Raw genomic sequence first — 19,159 nt, 5'->3', positions numbered from 1 at the left:
GCAAGGCTCATCCTGGGCTGAAACCCAGGACTCAGCATCGTGGAGCAGCCTCACCTGTGCTCTTCTTCCCTCCAGTTCTGGGCCTAGTGTATCATCCATTGGCAGCAATGAACTGCCTGAGGCAACTGAATTTTAACAAAAGGGTAAACTGAGGCAGATCTCCACGCAAGATAACATTTATCAGCAGGGGTGTGCTGCCTGTCAATAAATGGGGCTGTGGCTGGCCTCCATTAATGCCAAAGACCCCCGAGGAAAAGGACAGCTCCCCCTTTAGAGGTTTTGGGGAGTGCAGCACAAAGAACAGGAAGGATAGATGACATCATGGGACTGAGAACAACAGGACTGGCAATGACCCCCTTCTCCCATGAGACCAAGAAGGGCTCATGATTCACGGGCAGATGCAACCAGCCCTTTTCCGATGGATGTGGAGTAAAGATATCAGGCCTGACTCCCTTCCTCTTCATATTCCCCAACTTCAGTTAAATTCCTTGAGGCAAGAAGAGATGGAGTTTAAAATTTAACCCATTACAGGCCAGCACAACGCAGTTCGGAGACAAAGAACCATGCAAGATCAATTACTTGTAAATGGGATCAATAAGAAAACAATAGAGGATCAACTGTAACCTTCCCAATTCCCCTTTGATCAATGACAGACATGTATTTCTCATAGATGACTTGTCTACAGTCTGATCTTTTAAGATCCTCAACATAATCATTCTCAACAGTAGGGCACACGAGCACGAATTTCAAAACAGGCATTAACATGGTAACTAATGCAAAGTTCAAAACGAACAACAGTGAGGCTGATTAACCACAGCCCAAGCCTTGGCAGGGATCTCTAAAACCGTGGATAAAATCTAGAAGAGAGATCTGCATGTCTCCACAATGACGAAGAAAACTCAGGAAGCAGATACTTGTGCAGTAAAAGACCAAAGCAAAGCTATGATGATTATCAGGGTTAACTACCATCAAGCCTCCTCACATCCCAGCGCCCCACTCCCAATGTCCACTGAAGCAGGGTTTCATCTTGGAGCTCAGATGTCCTGGGTCATCTCTCTGGTTGGGGAACACCTCCTTGAAGTCCTCGGGGCATCTCTGGAGAGGTCTCTTCTTTAGTAGATTTGCTTCTCCGGTTCCACATTGCTTATTGAAATTCTTAGAAGTTCAGGGCAGCTAGGCGGTGCAGTGGAAAGAGCACTGGCCCTGGAGTCAGGAGGACCTGAATTCCAATCTGGCCTCAGACACTTGACATTTACTTGCTGTGTGACCCTGGGCAAGTCACTTAACCCCTCTGCCTAGCCAAAAAGAAAAAAAAAAGAAATTCTTAGATGTTCTTGCTGAAATCTTTTACAAAACACATCTCAGAACACTTTAGGACAACCTTTTCAACATTACCTCTCCAATAATTAGTTAAAACCAGCTCAAACCTTGTGGTTCTGAAAACATTAAATTAGGAACCCACAGTTCACTGGAACCCTCAGAAAATTTCAGTTTTAAATACCCCTGGCTGTTTCCATCTTTATCTAAACATTGTGCCTGGTATGTGCACTGCTAACAACAAACTAAAGAAAGAATCTTAAAAAAAAAAACCTATGAGAATCTGACTTGTAAATTAGTCCTCCAGTGAAAAACTTAATATTGACCAAAGTAGACATAGAAACTAGGACTGAGCGCTTTTCTAAATTTAGAAAAGCGCTCAGTCCTAGTTTCTATGTCTGCTGTTGTTGTCTGTCCATTTTCAAAGAGCACCAGATGACATCCCAGGTGATTTCCTGACTTTGGGTGAATTAGATTTAAGCAAGACAGCTGCACAAAGTTATCAGCCTCACTGTTTCTTCCAGAGTCACTGAAGTCCAGGGGCAAGACAGAAATCAGGATGACTGGCAATGGTCCAAGATGCAATGGATGACCTTGGCATCTTCCTTGTCTGACCAAGCTCTAAGCACTCCACAGTGCCTCCTTCAGCCGCCTTCATGGCCATTGGAACAAATTGTTCCCATCCGCCCATTCTGCCATGGGAAGGCTTCACATGCATGGGATAGACACCTCCCTAACTCACCAGTGGGTTTGAGGCCTGTCAGTTACCCTCACAACTTGGTTTAGCCTATCTGCCGAGATGGTTTTACCAGGCTGTGGCCATTGCACATGCTTCCTGGAGCCACAGATGAGAGCTGGGTGAAGACGGACACCAAACGTGGAGGAGCAGCCCTGAAAATGGCTCAGAAAGCCCTCACACCAGAGGGGCTAGTCCTGCTGAACCCCATACATTCCAACTAAATATTTTTAAATGCTGCAGAAGGTAGAATTCTTAAAACCCTTAAAATCACATTTATAACTGATCTTGCTGCTCTCTCAAATTTTTTTCTTAAAATTTTTACTCAATTTTTTTACTTTATAATTTATACTTTAACTATTAATTATTTAGAACTCCAAATTTAAATACCACTTGATTTCAATTAATTCCCATTCAATTTCAACTCAGTTAATTCTAGTTCCCTCCTTAGCAGGAATAGGGACTGATGAGGACCTAATTCTTATAAGAAAACATATATTATAATTATTATATATATATAATTATAATATTATATAATTAAAATAAAATTAGATAATATGTAATTATATAGCATAAATATATAAAATAATAAAACATACATAAAACAGGACAGTTTTATAAGAAGATGACCTCTAATATACAAAAGGATTTACTTAAAAGTTACCAAGTTAACTTCAATTATATCAGAAAGTCCTGGGATAGAATGTGTAAACACCAGAAGCAATCAAGTTTCAGAGTTCAAAGAAGGTGACTCCAGTAAACCATGTCTGTACCACAGGACATGTTCTAGGAAAAGTTATTAATCCTAAATTAAATAATAAAGCTAAATAAAATTGACTTCCCCCTTGAGGTAACACAAGATATTCCATAAATGACTCTCCTCTAAGAAAACTGACTGTACTAAAATTCTTTTCATTATTACAAAATGGAAGATGTTTCTGATTGTAACTTGCTCTAATGAACAGATTTATATTTTGATCCCACAAACTCTTATACCATAGTCTAACTATTCTGAAAACCTTAAGGACCTTTTCCAATACACAGATACAGATCACTTGAAGCAGGCAGATGACAAAGCCAAATAGGCATTTACTTAGCTGTTCAACTGGGTTCATTATAAAAATCACAGCTTAACTTGCCCTGGTGAGAGAGACTGGCTAGGAGAGAAAGAAGTGGGGACATCACTGATGGCTCTCCAGGTCCAAACTCATGGGCACAGCATGTATGTATAGCACATGGATGACAAGATAATGCATCCTCAGTTCCACTGGATTTCAGGTAAGAAGAGTATAGGCAACCAAGCATATGGCAGGATATACAGCCAGGCTCAGAATTAACCAGGTAAGATTACCTGTATGGGAAACTGAGTCAAGAGGGTTCAACCTTAGCCTTCCCAAGGTCAGCCTCCCAGCCTTATTCCCAGAGACAGAGCCATCCACTGGTGTCCCTCCCATTAAGCTGCTGGCATTTTCTTGAAGCATTAAAACACTGGAAGATAAAGCTCAGAAAGAAAATTCAAGGTCCCAAAAGCTTCACCTCAAACAGCAAAGTCTCACTAATCACAGAAAGGCTGGGCACAATTGTTCTCAGCACTTTCAATCTGTTGCAGTGAATTAGCTAGCAAATAAAAAGTTATCAGGCATTCTGAAAACAATCACACAAAAGATTTTTGACATTCCCTTCTTCTAGCATTTCTCCTTAAATACAGCTTAAAAGTCATCCTGAAGCAAAAAGGCAATCATTAGAATTTAATGAAGTAATCATATTCACTTAAGTTCACATAGAGAATATAAGATAGCTTGCTAACTCCTATGTCTAAGACTGCAGTCTGTTAAGACCAAGTTGGCTAAAGATGTAACTTCAGTGTAGACCACTCCAAGTATAGCTTCATAGTTATCATAACCACATCATTTCTAGACTATAAACACACTTAAAAATTTCCCCCTTATTCCATGGGTGTTTGTAATGGGGAAGGAGGAGGACCCTATTCCCTAGTCTCTTATAGGGCTGATAATTATTGATGACCTTGCTGAAGCTGGTGGGTTTACAAATACAGAGTTTTATTTAAAGGTCGTTTTTCTATCCAGCCCATCCCCTTTTCTTTTCCATAAAGTAAGCAACTATTACTCTTCCCTTTTAAAATATACCCAATTAAATACTTAATAGATTTTAAATATTATGACAATAGCCTCCAACAACTAAATCAATAATTTCACAGTATCCAAATCAAAAGGAATCAAATCTCCAATGAGATGATTGTGCCATTAGCTTAACAGCATTTCATATTCAATGAATTCTCAAAATTTACAAAAAGAAAATTTAGAAACATGATACATGCATTTAAAACATGAAGCAAAACTCCATACTAATCAAATGATATTAATTCAGTGAAATACATTTCCAAATTACCTTCATACAGGAAAACAGTCATACTACCACAAATGGTTTTTAAATTCACAGTCCTCAAAGTCTGGAAAGGCATTAACACAAAACACAGTCCATCAAAGACTCAAGTAGCAAATAGTAACATAGACAAAGGCAGGGGCAGCTAGGTGGTGCAATGGATAGAGCATTGGCTCTGGAGTCAGGAGGACCTGAGTTCAAATCCAGCCTCAGACACTTGACACTTACTAGCTATGTGACTCTGGGCAGTTCACTTAACCCTGACTGCCTCATCAAAACACACACACACACACACACACACACAAAGGCCAAATGAAATTACATAAGACAAAACTTTACTGGTTTGAAGTCAGTGTTAGGTTAACTCACAAAATTTTAAGTATTATAAGCTACTGTTAAACAAACCAACCAACCTTACTATACTTGCAGGATTTGTAAGATCTTAAATTCTTCATTACATAGATGCAGATATCTGAAAGAGATTTCTGTTATAGCTAAACCACAGTAAAAACGTCATTATTATCTATTGAATTCCCAAATCAATACTTTCAAACATGGTGACTTTGCACAGCCCACCCTCACTTAAATCCAGTTCACTTGCATGTCATGGCATCACCTCCCTCTTTAAGAACAAAGGATAAACAGCAGCATCATTCTTTTAACAATTGAATCCAAAACAAAGGGATCCAGATTTCAAAAAAGAACTCACCATTTTAACAATATTTCTATTTAACTGAATTATTAAATTTATATTAATCACTTTCATGTCATAGATTGGTAAACTAAGGTAACTTGTTTTAATATCACACAGCTGACAAATTTCCAGATCCATTCATTTTCCCAACACTTTGCCTTAATGCAAAATAGTAGAATATATTCCAACTCATCATAAGCATCTTATTAGGAGAGACAAAATTTCACTTAAGAGGAGATCAGAATAAATTCAATTACACTTGGATTTATTTTCCAAAAGGTATCTCACGGAATCTCAATTTATACTTTCATTTAGCATTATATGTTTCACAACATGGCCTTTGTGAAACATATAAAAGTATTTCATATTATGGGGTTCACTATTTCCAGTTAATTCACTGCCAAGGATTTTTAATATATTCTGATGTTAGGTTTAATCTACTCCAATCATCCCATGTAAAAGCACATTTTAATTTAGTTCAAATCTGGGTTCTAATTGCTTATCAGTTTACTCCTAGCTCTCTGTAACTTTTCCCTATATGCTTCCAAACCAAGCTGCAATTTTTGTCATGCCCAATAAAAGAAATATATGATGTTTCTCACAACCTTCCTACTTAAAGACAAAAGTCCCCTCAAACCTTTCTTTCGACATCCCTCTCCCGTGGTCCAAAAACCCACACTTCTTGTTGTCTTCCATATTCTTCCCTTAAACATCCTTAAATTTTAAAGTTCACTCCCTAAATTCTGCTTCTTATTTCAATAGCATTTCAGACTATTATTCTCTAATCTTTACTTCACTAAGTTTCTCCTTTATAATTTTAGCACACATAGTTGTTAAACAAAACTAATGACTTGCTAAAAACTTTTACTCATAATAGTTCTGACTTTGCCAATACTTTAATTATAATAGTTAAAACTACTGAATTGTTACCAGTTCTGTTATTCTCTATGAAAGAGAAGCAACACAAATCCTTTAAGATACTTTTAGCAATTATAAAAATCTTTATCAGCTTACAAAAACTTGGACTATTCAAATAACAATTTAGTTCTGGTATATTATTCACAGAAGTGAATAATATAATAATGACAAATAACGAAGCATTTATCCAAATAAACTTCACATTTCAGGTTGCTTTCTTAAATAAGCTTCTCTTTTTGTAGGCAGAGTTAACTTTTAAAATGTTTAATGCAGTCTATTTTTTTTTTTTTACTTACAAGCTTCTCTCTAATCAGAAAAATGACCTTCCTTTCTTGGCTGTAAAACAATAAATCTGTCATTCTGGGTGGTGGGGTGAGGATGGGGGGAGGCTTCATTTCTCTTAAAACAAATTCTAAAGAATATTAACTCCCAAAGTCATTAGGTTATTTCAGAATTTATAAAAATATTTAACCCAAAATCTAGAGATGCATAGTAGAGAACTTAATTTTCTGTCATAAATTTAGTTTCTAATTAGTTTACAACGTCACAAATTTCTACAATTTGAGGGGGGGGGAATTTCCTTACCTCTTACCTCCCCCTTTGAACTCCCAGTGTCCAAAGAGTGCAGGAATGAAAGGAAAAAGGAAAGAGAGAGACTTGTTCTGAAGGCTTAAAGAACTCAAAAAACAGATCACAAAACACACGGAGGTTTTTTTTTTTCCTGTCATGCATACAATTTTCCAAAAGCAATCAATAAAATGGCACAGATGGACCATATATAGACACAGTTGTAGATATATAAATGCTCACTACCAACAGACAGTTGTGGGAGATATGGGCTGCTCCAATATTTCTTTTCTTATAATTCTGGGTGATTTTAATGCCAGAGTAGACTCAGACTGCCAAATATGGCAGGGATTCCTGGGAATGAATGCAGTCAGAATCAACAATAGCAGGTGGTCACTTACTACTGAAGATCAGTGCACATCATGACTTATCACCAACACTGTTTTCCATTTACCTAAAGGCAATAAAACTTCATGGATGCACCTTCATAGCAGACATTGGCATTTAATAGACTATATCGTCCTAAGGAGAAGAAACAGGATGTAAGAGTGGTGAAGGCCATGTGTGGTGCAGAGTGCTGGACTGATTATTGACATCCTCTCCAAGCTAAATATCTGCATTCAACAAAAGCAATGGCCTCAAGGCAAGATGACTACCAGAAGATTTAATGTCAACAGATTAAGGCACTTCTTCAAGCAGGAACAATTCATTACTAATTTGGAGGGAAAGCTGAGCCAACACATAATTGGCAACAGTGAAGCATAAAAGGAGTGGGCAGCTTTCAGAGATTTGGTGTACAGCACTACGTTTACACATCTGGGCTGAACACTCACAAACATCAAGACTGGTTTGATGAAAATGATGGGGAAATTCAGAAACTGCGAAATGAAAACCAAAAACTCCACAGGGTTTACTAGCAGGATAGTTCATCTGTTTCTAAGAAGGCAACATTTAACTCCATCAAAAGTAAAATGTAAGCGAAGCTTAGAGAGAGATGCAGGATTCTTGGCTCAGTAAGAAAGTAGGTGGAATTCAGTTTGATGCTGATGGTAACAACCCAAAGCACTTTTATGATGCCTTAAAGGCTATTTATGGGCCAAAGACCTATGGTGCATCTCAACCACTCAGTGCTGATGGAGCCACATTGATTAGTGATAAGGCCATGATCCCGGAGAGCTGGGATGAACACTTCCATTGTGTTCTCAACAGACCATCATCAATAATGTTGAAGTCATTGACTGTTTACCTCAGGATGAAGTCAATCCCTATCTAGCCAAACTTCCAACTAAAAAAGTTTTTCAGTGCCACTAGGCTCCTCTCATGTGGCAAAATGCCTGGTGCTGATGCTATTCCAGCTAAGATTTATAAGGCAGGGGATCCACTTCTCATACAAAATCTAACTGAAATCTTCTGGGTTATATCATGAGGAGATTATCTCCCAGGAGTTCAAGGATGCCTCCATTGTCCATCTCTATAAAGGCAAAGGAAATAAATTATCCTGTGAAAATCATGGGAGGAGGCAGTTTCTCTCTTGCCAGAGTCTTCCTTAATAGGCTGATCCTTCACCTGGAAGATAGTGATCTACCTGAGAGCCAGTGTGGATTCAGAAAGGTCCAAGGAATGGTTAATATGGTGTTTGCTTCCTGACAACTGCAGGAGAAATGCCAGCAGAAGAACAGAGGTGCACAACGTTTGTTGATCTAATCAAGGGCTTTGATATTGTCAGTGATGAGGGCTTATAGAAAATTATTGCAAAATTTGGTTGCCTCGAGAAGTTCATCAGTATTGTACTTCAATGCATGCTTGCCCAGGTTCTGGATAATGGACAATGCTATTGTGTTTTCCCAGTCACCAAGGCTGTGTGTTTGCCCCCATGTTTTTAGCATGACGTTTTCAGCAATGTTGTCAGACACCTTTAACAAGGATGAAATGGTATCGAAGTCAGCTACCACACTGATGGTAAGTTATTTAACTTGAAAAGGCTACAAGCCAAGACTAAAGTGGAAGGAGAGTTGGTGTGTGACTTTGTAGATAATTGTGCAATCAGTTCACAGATGGTTGTGCACTCAGTGCAGCCTCTGAGGATGAGATGCAACAGAGTATGAAATCAGTTCTCTTCTGCATGTTCTAATTTTGGCCTAACTATCAACACCAAGAAAAGACAGGTTCTCCACCAGCCAGCACCACATCATCCATATGTGGAACCATCAAGCAAATGGAGAAATATGAATGCTGTGGGTAAGTTCACTTACTTTGGCAATATGCTTTCCAGGTATGTCCACAAAGACAATGAGTTTGATACACATATTGCCAGAACTAGCTCGGTGTTTGGGAGGCTCTGAGGAAAAATGTGGGAGAGAAGAGGTATTAGACTGACCACCAGATTGAAAGTCTACTGAGCCATCGTGCTGTATGCCTGTGAAATCTGGACAGTCTACCAGCGCCATGCCAGGAAACTGAATCGCTTCCATTTGAACTGTCTCAGGAAGACTCTGAAGATCACCTGGCAGGATAAGATACCAGACACTTGAGTCCTTTCTTGATCTGAACTGCCAAGCATTCAAACTCTACTGCACGGAGTGTAACTCCAATGGGCTGGCTACATTGTTCAAATACCAAACATATATTTGCCTAAAACATTATTTTGCAAAGAACTCACACAAGGCAGGCGCTCATGTGGTGGTCAGAAGTGATACAACGACATTCTTGAGGCCTCTCTGAAAAACTCTGTAATTCATTTTGTGATGTAGACATGGGTACATGACCACCCAGCATGGCATGCCCTCATCAGAGAAGGCACTGTGCTCTATAAGCAAAGCAGAATTGAAGCAGCTCAAAGGAAACATGAGGTGCACCAATTTGGAGAATCCACTCCAAATGTTCCCAGGGACTATTTGTGCTCGACCTGGTGTAGATGGTAGACCTTCTGAGCTTTTATTGGTCTGATTGACCCCAATACAGTGATGTCATTTTGGTCTTCAAAAAGGAAGGACAACCAAATGGCAAAGCTGCAGTTATAGCCTTCTGAATAGTTACTTCACCTGATAATTTATCTCTTTTGCTCAAAGCAATCTCTGCCTGGTACAATTTAAGTAAATGCCACTGACTTACACATCGCCTTACTCAGTTTGATTGTTGGAGACCTCACTATCTCAAACAGAAATTTGTTTGTCCTGTGTTTGTCCTTTCATCCTTTTTTTCCTCAGAAGAGATACACTGAAAAAAGAGATAGTTCCCAGCTTGGCATTTTAATTCCCCCATCCTTAAAGGATGCTGCTAGAATTCAGTCTCCTTTTTTAGGGTTGGAAACACAGGCAGTTCCCCAACATCTCAAGGTCAGAAAACAGTTTTCTGCTTGAGGCATGCTCCCCTCTCACCTCTGTAGACTTTTGCAAGAAGTCTCTACAATGCAGACATGACTCCGTGAATGTGACCCAGGTAGGCTTTTATGATTCCCTCTATTTATAGCCAACTAAGTCCAAATTCAAAAGCTGTAGCTAACACAAATAGAAACACTCAGAACAGACATAAATTATACAATACTCTTTTTGCCTGGAGAAGATCTGAAACTGCTGTGGAAAGGGAGCCAAGCCACCTCCAGAGTCTCTAACAGAAACTCTCCTTTTGTGGAAAATTTGTTCCACTTGGGCCCAACAGAATAGAGGGAGGTTCTGATAAGGAACTGGACAGGACAGCTCTTATTTTCCTATCTCACCACTGCCATCAACTGTCTCTATTGAATTTTAATAAAAGGGTAAACTGAGGCAGATCTCTGAGCAAGATAACATTTATTAGCAGGGGCAAGCTACCTATCAATAAACAGCCTGAGCAAAAGGACAGCTCCCCTTTTATAGGTTTTGAGGAGCACATAACAAAGAACAGAACACAGTATATGGTACTGGGGCAACATGACTGGTTACAGAACTGAAGTGCAAGGAACATTATGATTGGTTGGAAGTTTGGTAATGGGTGCTAGCAACAACCCCCTTCTTTTCTCATGAGACTAAGAAGTGCTCTTTGAGTCCAGGTGCAAGATAGTGGCCCAAACTTTTGGACAGACATCCTTGAAGGCTAGCTTGGTGGAGTAAGGATATCAGGCCCAAAACTCCCTTGCTTTCTTACACATTCTTCAAGGTCAGTTAAATTCCTTGAGGCTAGAATAGATAGTTGTTTTTTTTTTTAAATTTTACCTCATTACAGGCCAGCTGAACTCTGAACTAAGTTCAGAGACAAAGAACCATGACTTATTCAGTTACAGGGCAAAAGCAATTATTTGTAAACAGGATCAATAAGAAAATCATGTCCAAAGGGCTAGGCCGGTCCAATTATATGTTGTTCAGGTGCACAGACATTTCCATTTGTTTGATATTTCCATCTGGATTTGTGAACCTAGTTTAAAGTACATATAAAGGTTGTCTTTGTATTTCCAGAGCCTGGCATGCAGTTGGCATTTAATAAATACTTGCTGAATGATTTTTTAAAATAGTAGTAGCCAGTTTTGCATGACATCAGTGAAAGCCATTTTGAACATCTGATATTTTCTTTCTCTCTCCATGAGAAGACCCAAGGGTACCATTCTTATGGTAATCAAATAGATACTTCTGAGACACCACTTTATGCTGCTAGGACTTCAATCAGAATTTGGGGCAGAGGAATGGTGCTCACCTGCTGGTGGAATGTCCTCTAGAAGGGCATGGACGAGGCTGCTGTCCCACAGAATAGCCACAGTGGTCCTGACCAGGAGCAGGGACCCTCGGGCCTGGCCAGCCTGCTGTGGATGAGGTTTTGGTACAAGAATATTGCACAAGTCAGTCTGCTTATGGTCCCACCTACAGAACTCTGGGCTCTCTTATGCAGAGGGGCCTTGCCCCCATGGGCAGAGGGGGCAGCAGCCAGCTCTGGCTCCTTGGCTGGAGGGGTTGGCTCTGACGACCCTTTATCCCCTGTCCCTGTATGAACTGGCCATGAGTCAGAGCCTCCTGCCTCCTCTGAAGGCCCTGTGCTTCCAATGCTTGGGTGGGCTGAGGAGGAAGCTTCTTTGATGCCCCTAGGGCCATGTTTGTCTTCAGACCAAGCCTTCAACAGATCCCATTTCTTCCAGGTTACACTCCCACCGTTCCGTGATCCCCTGTTACAAGCCCAGCAAGACAGGGATGAGGAGAACAGAGCGATTCTTCAGTGTGAGACAGGTACTTGGAGCTGCCAGCAGCCTCCACTGTGACAACAACCCAGAGGTGACCAGATTCAAACTCTCATCTGCTGCTTCTCTCCATGTAGGAAAACTATACACAATGAAGGAGTTTAAAGAAATAGAGAAAGCCAAATGGCTGGCCAAGCTGCCACAATCATCCCTTGCCCGGCAGAATATCAGCCCAAACGAGTGGCTTAAAATCCCTGCTGGTTACATGGAAAGTGAACTTCGTCAGAAGTCCAGGTAGGGGTTGGTTTCTAGCATTTCAGTCTGGTGCTCACCAGGAGGGCTTCATGCCTTGGAAAGAAGCATGTCCTCAGCAACCCTTTTCCTGTTCAAGGTTAAGAGTGAGAGTGAATCGTAACCAGATCAGCTCTGACTTCAGAAAGATCTTCTATCCTTCAGAAACCAATAGAAAAGCCGACATTTCCCAGTAAGTCTCTTGTCAGCACCTTTGTAATTTCCTCATTTGTTCCTCTGGTAGCTGAGTGACATTAGGCAAATAATCTTACTTTTTGTTAACTTGTTTCACAACACTTGTACTCCCCATGAGAAAAACACTTTTAAAACTTTCATAGAAATGTGAGCTGGTGGGACTCCCTTCACCTGTGGACTATCAAAAAAATCTGTCCAAGGTTTTTTTAGTTTTATATTTATTTTATTTTCAGTTACATTTTCAGTTCTGAGTTGTCTCCTTCCCAACTCTGCTTAGAGAAGGCCAGTCTTTGAGTTGGATATACATGTGGAACTTATACTACATCCTTCCATAGATCAGTTCTTTCAATGGATGTGGACAGCATCTTCCTTCCTAGGTCCTCTGTCACTGACTTGAATGTTCTCATCACTCAGAATAGCTTTGCCATACACTTTGAACAATACTGCCACCACTGTATACGATGTTCTCTTGGTCCTGTACTATCCAAGGTTGGATACACTTTGAGGGTCAGCCTCCATACAAAATAATGGCTCAGGAGCCCAAGCAACGCGTTCACTTTTACCAGTCAACCAGAGGACAAAAGAGTTCAAAGCAAAAGACTTTTAATCAATGGCACAAACCAAGTGCCAAGAGAAGATGACCCTCAGGTCCGCAGGGGGTTTGCACCCCCATCCATCCCATAAGGGCCCCCTTACTGGCAAGAAGAGGTGTATACTAAGAATCCTTGTCAGACACACCCATAGAAGGACAACAGATGTAGCCAGGGTGGCTCGTATCATCAATGGGGCAGAGCTGCTGCATCCTCTGCTGCTGTCATCGTCCTGCTTTCTGGGTGGCCTCTCAGGTTTCCTCCATTCTCCATCCTGTTGTTTGCAGTTCTAAGGTGTTCTCTACTGCTAGGGAGCAGTGGTTAGGAAGCCTCTGTCACTGAATGGGAGAGCTACAGCTCTCTTAGGACAGACTTGGCTGTGAACCAACAGCCCAAGCACAATGCCCAAGCTGAGACTGTCTGTTCTTCAGTCCTCTGTCTCCGGTCCGATACAAGGAGCTGAGTTGGTGTTAGGGAGGTTCCTGTAGCTGCTCATTTCAGGGACTGCCCAGAAACCCCCTGGACCAGTTCAGAGGCTGGGCTGCTAGGGCAAGTGTTGCTCCCAAAATTTTCTTGGGTTTGATGAGGAAGGCAAGAATATTCCCTAAGACCCTCTGAACCATATTTCTCCTCTTACTCGCCATGCACACCTCCAACAACTAAACCTTGCTGGTCCCCTGTGCTCACCTCTGCCTTGAAGAAATGCTGTCTCTCCTGCGGCCATTTTCCTGAGCTCTGCTGTCATTTCTCACTCATCACTCCCAAGCTCCAACCTTCTAACTCTGGGATTTGATTTTCCTTGAATCTCTTCCTCCTCTCAAGGGGACAAGAGCTATCCACAGAGTGGCCCTTGTGACTCAGCCAATGACTGTCTCCATAACGAATTGTTTGTTTCTAGTTGTGAGAGTGGTGCTGAAGTCCTCTATCTGGATGCCCAAATTAACTTCATTTACTTAAGTGAAAACATTAAGAGCAGAGAGTGATTTTCAAAAGTAAAAGGTAAAGACACACAGGCTGGGATTGCCCAAATATCAGTTGCCAAGGTCTTCTGAGAACAGGGACAAGAGGCATCTTTCCTTAACCTAAACAGGCCACAGCTTTGCCCAAAGATTAGATTAAATTAGATTAAATTCAGGAAGAGGATTTATGAGAAGCAGAACCTTCTTAAAGTCACAGAGCTATCACAGGGCTACACTCCTGTGTCAGCCTTGACACATCTAAGCTAGGTGACTGTGAGCAAACCCCTTACTCTCCAGAAGCTTGATTTTCCTTAACTGTAAAATACTGATGATTCTGTGACCACTTGGTGGTGCTGTTAGGCAGAGTTTGTGGTATAGGCATCTGCTCCCTCCTGGATGGGCACCTACCTTTGGAATGTAAGAGCAATCATTCATCCCAAACAATACCTTTATTCTCCACTGTGTGGGCCCAGTCCCTAATCACTACTTTCATCTACTGAGCATGGGGGGGGGGAAGTAAAAAGCCCCAATTCCAACAAACCAATAGGAAGACAGTGTGGCTCACTAGCACCCATCCCTCTCACCAGACCATCATGGATGCCTGGCTCATGGTATCAAAAAGAAAACAGAGGAATCAGATCCTCATGGCTAGGTCTTTTCTAATATAGGAAACTTATTCAGAGTTCCCATCTTGGGCAAAGTCCTAGGACTTCTCATTATATTTCTCTTCTACCACAGGCCATTCACTAGCTCTTCATCTTACAGTCCTATTATTTGCAATTAAGAACACAATACATATAAAGCAGATACGACCAATCATAATTTAAGCAGTTAGGTAGAGTAGTGAGCACTGGATTCAAATGACCTGAGTTTCAGTCCTCCTTCAGATACTTACTAGCTATGTGATCCTGAGCAAGCAGCTTAACTCAGGAAACTCAGTTTCCTCCTCTGTAAAATTAATATAATCATAGTACTGCCCTCTCGTGGTGGTTGTGAGAATTAAATGAGGTACCGTTTGTAAAGTGCTTTGCAAACCTTAAACCAGTTATAGACCACCATTTGTTGCTGCCATCCCAGGGGAGCTGGCAGGCTCCCCCAAGTCCATGTCTGATTAGCACTGTTCTGGAGTCTCTCTCTCACCTCTGTGTTAAATGCCAGTAGTCCATGGGGCAAAGAGGGGAAGGGAGCAATCACATTAGGACCATGGAAGAGACTCAAATCTACTTCTGCAGGTGGCAGCCAGGTTTCTCTCTTGACAGCGAGGACTAACTAACTAACCCCCGAAGAGAGCAAGGACCAATGTCCCCTGAACAATCTAGCAGTGAAGACTCATAGAAGCCTTAGCCTTTGAATCCTAAACATCCTAGTGCTGCATTTGCATTAGGGACCAGTCATAAACTGAAAGGGAAACCATGCAAGATTCAAGACCCCTGAAAGCCTTCAAAAGCCCTGGGACGTACTAAGGATGAGTGACTTAGAGCTTCAGCCTGCAGACCCTGGAGCAGAAGCCCATTGCTCCCCATCATGAGGACCACTCATGAACTCATTTGGGCATCCCCATACTCCGGCACAAAGTCTGTGATTAGTAATTGCTTGTTGAGAATGAAATATGGATGCCAGGTGATAGGATTTTGGGATTTCTCCAGAAGCACCCACAGAACCACCAATTCAGAGCTGGCAGGGGCCTGCAAGGTCATCCTGGGCAACTTTTCCCCCTCTCTCATACCCATACACACACTTTACAGTCAAGCTGAGTCAGACTTGGGAGGGAATAAACATTTACATAGCACCAACCATTTACACAGCTGGGGCCACCACAGGACTAGTGACTCAACCCCATCCCCAACACACTCGTCACAGACAGATAGACCCAAGATCACATGGGTAGAAAGCAGCAGACCAGGATTTGTAGCCTGGACAGCCAACATGAATCCTGTGTCATGGCCTGGCAGGATGGGAGGGTTGCATTCCATGTCCCATGCTTGAGATGTGGCCTTCACAGAGGAGACAAACCCCAGGCAAGACTGATGAGAACATACAGCTGTCACGAGACACACCAGACAGCCAGATGTGGCCTTTCATTCCACAAAGAATGTCATGGGCAGCATTGCTAGTACTCTGGGGTGAAATTAAAAGAGATCAGAGCTGGGAGGTGTCTTTGCAGTTATGCTCCTTGTGCCTCAAACATGACTCATTTTACAGACGGGGAAACTGAGCCCTGGGAGGGTGTGGGGTGCCCTCATCCACACTCTCTGGGGCTATTTCCCCATCTGGAAAATGAGGGAGTTAGACTTAAGTTGCTGAGCAGTAACTAAGCCCCAGATCCTTTCAGTTAGGGTGTAGAAACAAGACAAAGCCACCCTACTCATCCCTGCATGCCGTGTGCTTGTGCATCGAGGAATGGGATGGCTTTGTTCGTCCTTTGCTTTCAGAGAAGGCCAATGATACCACAGGGTGATGTTTAGCCTCGTACATGAATTGGATTTCAGTGAGGCAGAGCTGCACAAAGTTGCCACCTCGTGGACAATGGAGTGTGTCTGTCTCTCACACACACATGCACATTCTCATACGTACACAATGCACACTCACACCCCCTCATGCACGCACTCACACACTCAATGCACTCACATACACATCCCCTCACAATGCACACCCACACACCCCCTCACACATGCACTTACACACACACTCACACAATGCACTCATATACTCCCACATGCACACACCTCCTCACACATGCACTCTTTCTCATACACACCCCCTCGCGATGCACTCTCACATACACACACCCCTTCATACATGCACTCTCATACACACCCTCACTTATGCACTGTCACACACTCACACAATGCACTCTCTCATATACACACACACACACACACACACACACGCACACGCACGCACGCATGCATGTAGGGTTCTTGGGGTAGGGCCTGCAGAGGTCTCTGTCATGACTGATGTCCCTCTGCACACTTGCTCTCAAACCTGCTACTGGCCCAACTGAGGCACTGCTTCCTCCCAAGTTTTCTTTGCGGACTCACCAACTGGGTTCTTTGGACAGGGAAGACACTTGTGAGGAGTCCAGCAGAACATGGACATCCTTCCCGAAGCTGAACCATGAGGAGATGGCAGATGCGATGCGAGGCTTGGTGAGAGAAGGCTCCTGATGGAAGGGAGGGATGCACTCCCTTAGTAGGGGGTCAGGTCTTATCGCCAAGATCAGAATGAACACCAGGGAGGGAGTGTGCTGGAGGTGAGAAGGGACTTCATCCCTACACCTCAACAGCTGTCAGCACCCTGGAGCCTCAGCCGGGACCTCATCTGGGCATCTCAGGTCTCCAAGAGGACTGAGGAGTGGAAGGCCCTCTGGAAGGGGCCAGACACCCAGGTGAGAGAAGTCTTCCCAAGTACCACTGCCCCTCCAAATTCAGATGCTCTTTTCCCCCTCTGCCCAGGTCCAGAGTGATGAACTGCCAGTGCCTATACTCAGAATGACTGAAAGAATCACAGCAAATGACAAAGTGTTCCTGACATCCCTGAAGTCTGTTCCTAGGTCTCCTCTTCTTTGTTCCAGAAGAGCCAGCTGAGATAGGCCACGTGAGCTGCTGAAGGTAGGGCTGGCCTGCATAGGACGCAGATGCTGGGCACTGTCCAGTGCCTACTCACTGGACACTGCTAAGAACTTGTAATAAATGCTTTTTTTTTTTTTACTATAATATGTATGTCAAGGTGGTCAGAATATACAGCCACAGCTGTGGGTGGCCTAGGCAGACATGCCCCCAAATCTTGGGCCTTGCATGATACCTGGGGCAGGAGCAGATGAGGTCTAAGATGGCTGGGCTCAGCACTTCTCCTCCAGTCCCCAAGAGGGGCATTGGGCTAGAAGCATTTTGCTTGGCCCACTTTGGTATCTCTGATCTCAGGTACGAGTCTAGGTTCAGAAGGAAAACTGCTTCCTGATTGCTCCCAAACACTAGTGACACAAAAGGTCAGAGGAGGAGGAGAGAAGCAGCCTGGAAGCCCCCATCCCAAAGCCCATCAGTATGAATGAGGCTTTCTTCTTGTTAGTGGAGATGAATGCCCTGCCCTAAGGAGGGGGCGAGGCAGAGCTGTCAAGAGACAGAGAGCTTCAGATTTCTGTCAGTCCCTCTGGGGACTCTTCAGGCCTTCTTCAGGTGCTCCTGGCTTCCAGCTTCAAGATGGAAGGGGCCAACTGAAAGAAAAGGCTGGGAAAACATGAGGAGATGCCTGTCTCCACCAGGTCTTCGTGCGACACCAAAGATTGCAGAGAGTGCCCTCCACCTTGAGTGAGACCCCAGACCTTCTCTCTGGGCTGAGTTACCTCCCTCCTAAGGGGAGATGCTTCTCATTGTGTTGTCTTCCCTAAGTCTCCTAGGAAGACCATCACTGACATCTGTTGTGTTATCAGTTTGGATAAATGGGCTCCTCAGCTATTCACTGAGTGTTCATTATGGAACCACTGGTGGGGAAGGGGCCAAGCCCTGGATGTAAAGCTTGGGGTCACCGAGTTCCCCACAAATATCAAAGTGATAAGAATGTAGATGGAGCTGATCATCTCCCCTAGACAAGCAATTTTCAAGGAAGCAGACAGATACTTTCTAGCCTGGTACCCTATCTCTGAGGAGAGAAGAGTGGTCTTCAGGCCCATAAACCACATCACCCAGAACAATCATAGGAGACTTAGGTTGGATAGGCAAGAGTGCACCTGAGACACTGGAAGGCCCCTGAGCCAGACAAAGTACTGAGATGTTAGATGCCTAAGTGTACATGGTTTTTAGTCCTGGATATTACCAGAGTCCCATGTCTAAAGGAGACAAGGACAAGGTTGCTTTTATCATTCGAAGGACTTGCAAGTTAGCTGACCCATATGTAACTGAGAGACTGGGCACCTTTCCTGTTTATAAAATAGCCCCAGAGAATGGAAGGGACCCTGATCAGGATGATTCACTGTAGCCATCTATTGCCCATGGAAGAGTTCACTGGACTTTGTAATGAGCAGGTGGAGAGAACTGAGGGACACTGACCTAGGAAAAGACTGAGGAAAAGGGACTGTTCATCAACTGTACAAAAACTTTCTGTCCCAAAGATGGGCCCTGAAAGTGATGCATCCAGTCAAGGGAATTGTGAATTATTCCAGGGCAGGAAATCACAATCCAGGGGCAGCTAATTTCCTGCTCAAAAGTGTGACAGAGCCTTGTAAGGGACAGATTCAACCCGGAGCTCAAATATACTGGTGGCCAACCTGGAATGGCTATCAGCCCAGGTGCAGACACACGTCTATAATGACCCTGGTGGTCGGCCCATGCCAACTACTAGCTCTAGTGCAGA

General features: G+C 42.9%; 1 protein-coding gene across 1 annotated transcript in view; it reads left to right on the top strand.

Annotated features, from left to right (window-relative positions):
- The window catches only part of LOC110202029 (protein FAM228B-like), a 39,243-nt gene extending 21,846 nt beyond the window's left edge, over positions 1-17,397 (top strand). The window contains exons 6-10 of the mRNA XM_078148904.1: positions 11,737-11,824; positions 11,913-12,069; positions 12,167-12,259; positions 16,872-16,959; positions 17,266-17,397. Of these exons, the coding sequence (XP_078005030.1) occupies positions 11,737-11,824; positions 11,913-12,069; positions 12,167-12,259; positions 16,872-16,959; positions 17,266-17,397 (558 nt within the window). The remainder of the gene's footprint in view (positions 1-11,736; positions 11,825-11,912; positions 12,070-12,166; positions 12,260-16,871; positions 16,960-17,265) is intronic.
- Positions 17,398-19,159: the final 1,762 nt, after the last annotated feature.

Source organism: Phascolarctos cinereus, unplaced genomic scaffold (genome assembly GCF_003287225.1).
Source record: "Phascolarctos cinereus isolate Bilbo 61053 unplaced genomic scaffold, phaCin_HiC Scaffold_2;HRSCAF=192, whole genome shotgun sequence".
Lineage (NCBI taxonomy): Eukaryota > Metazoa > Chordata > Mammalia > Diprotodontia > Phascolarctidae > Phascolarctos > Phascolarctos cinereus.
This window is presented reverse-complemented; position numbering and strand designations above follow the sequence as displayed.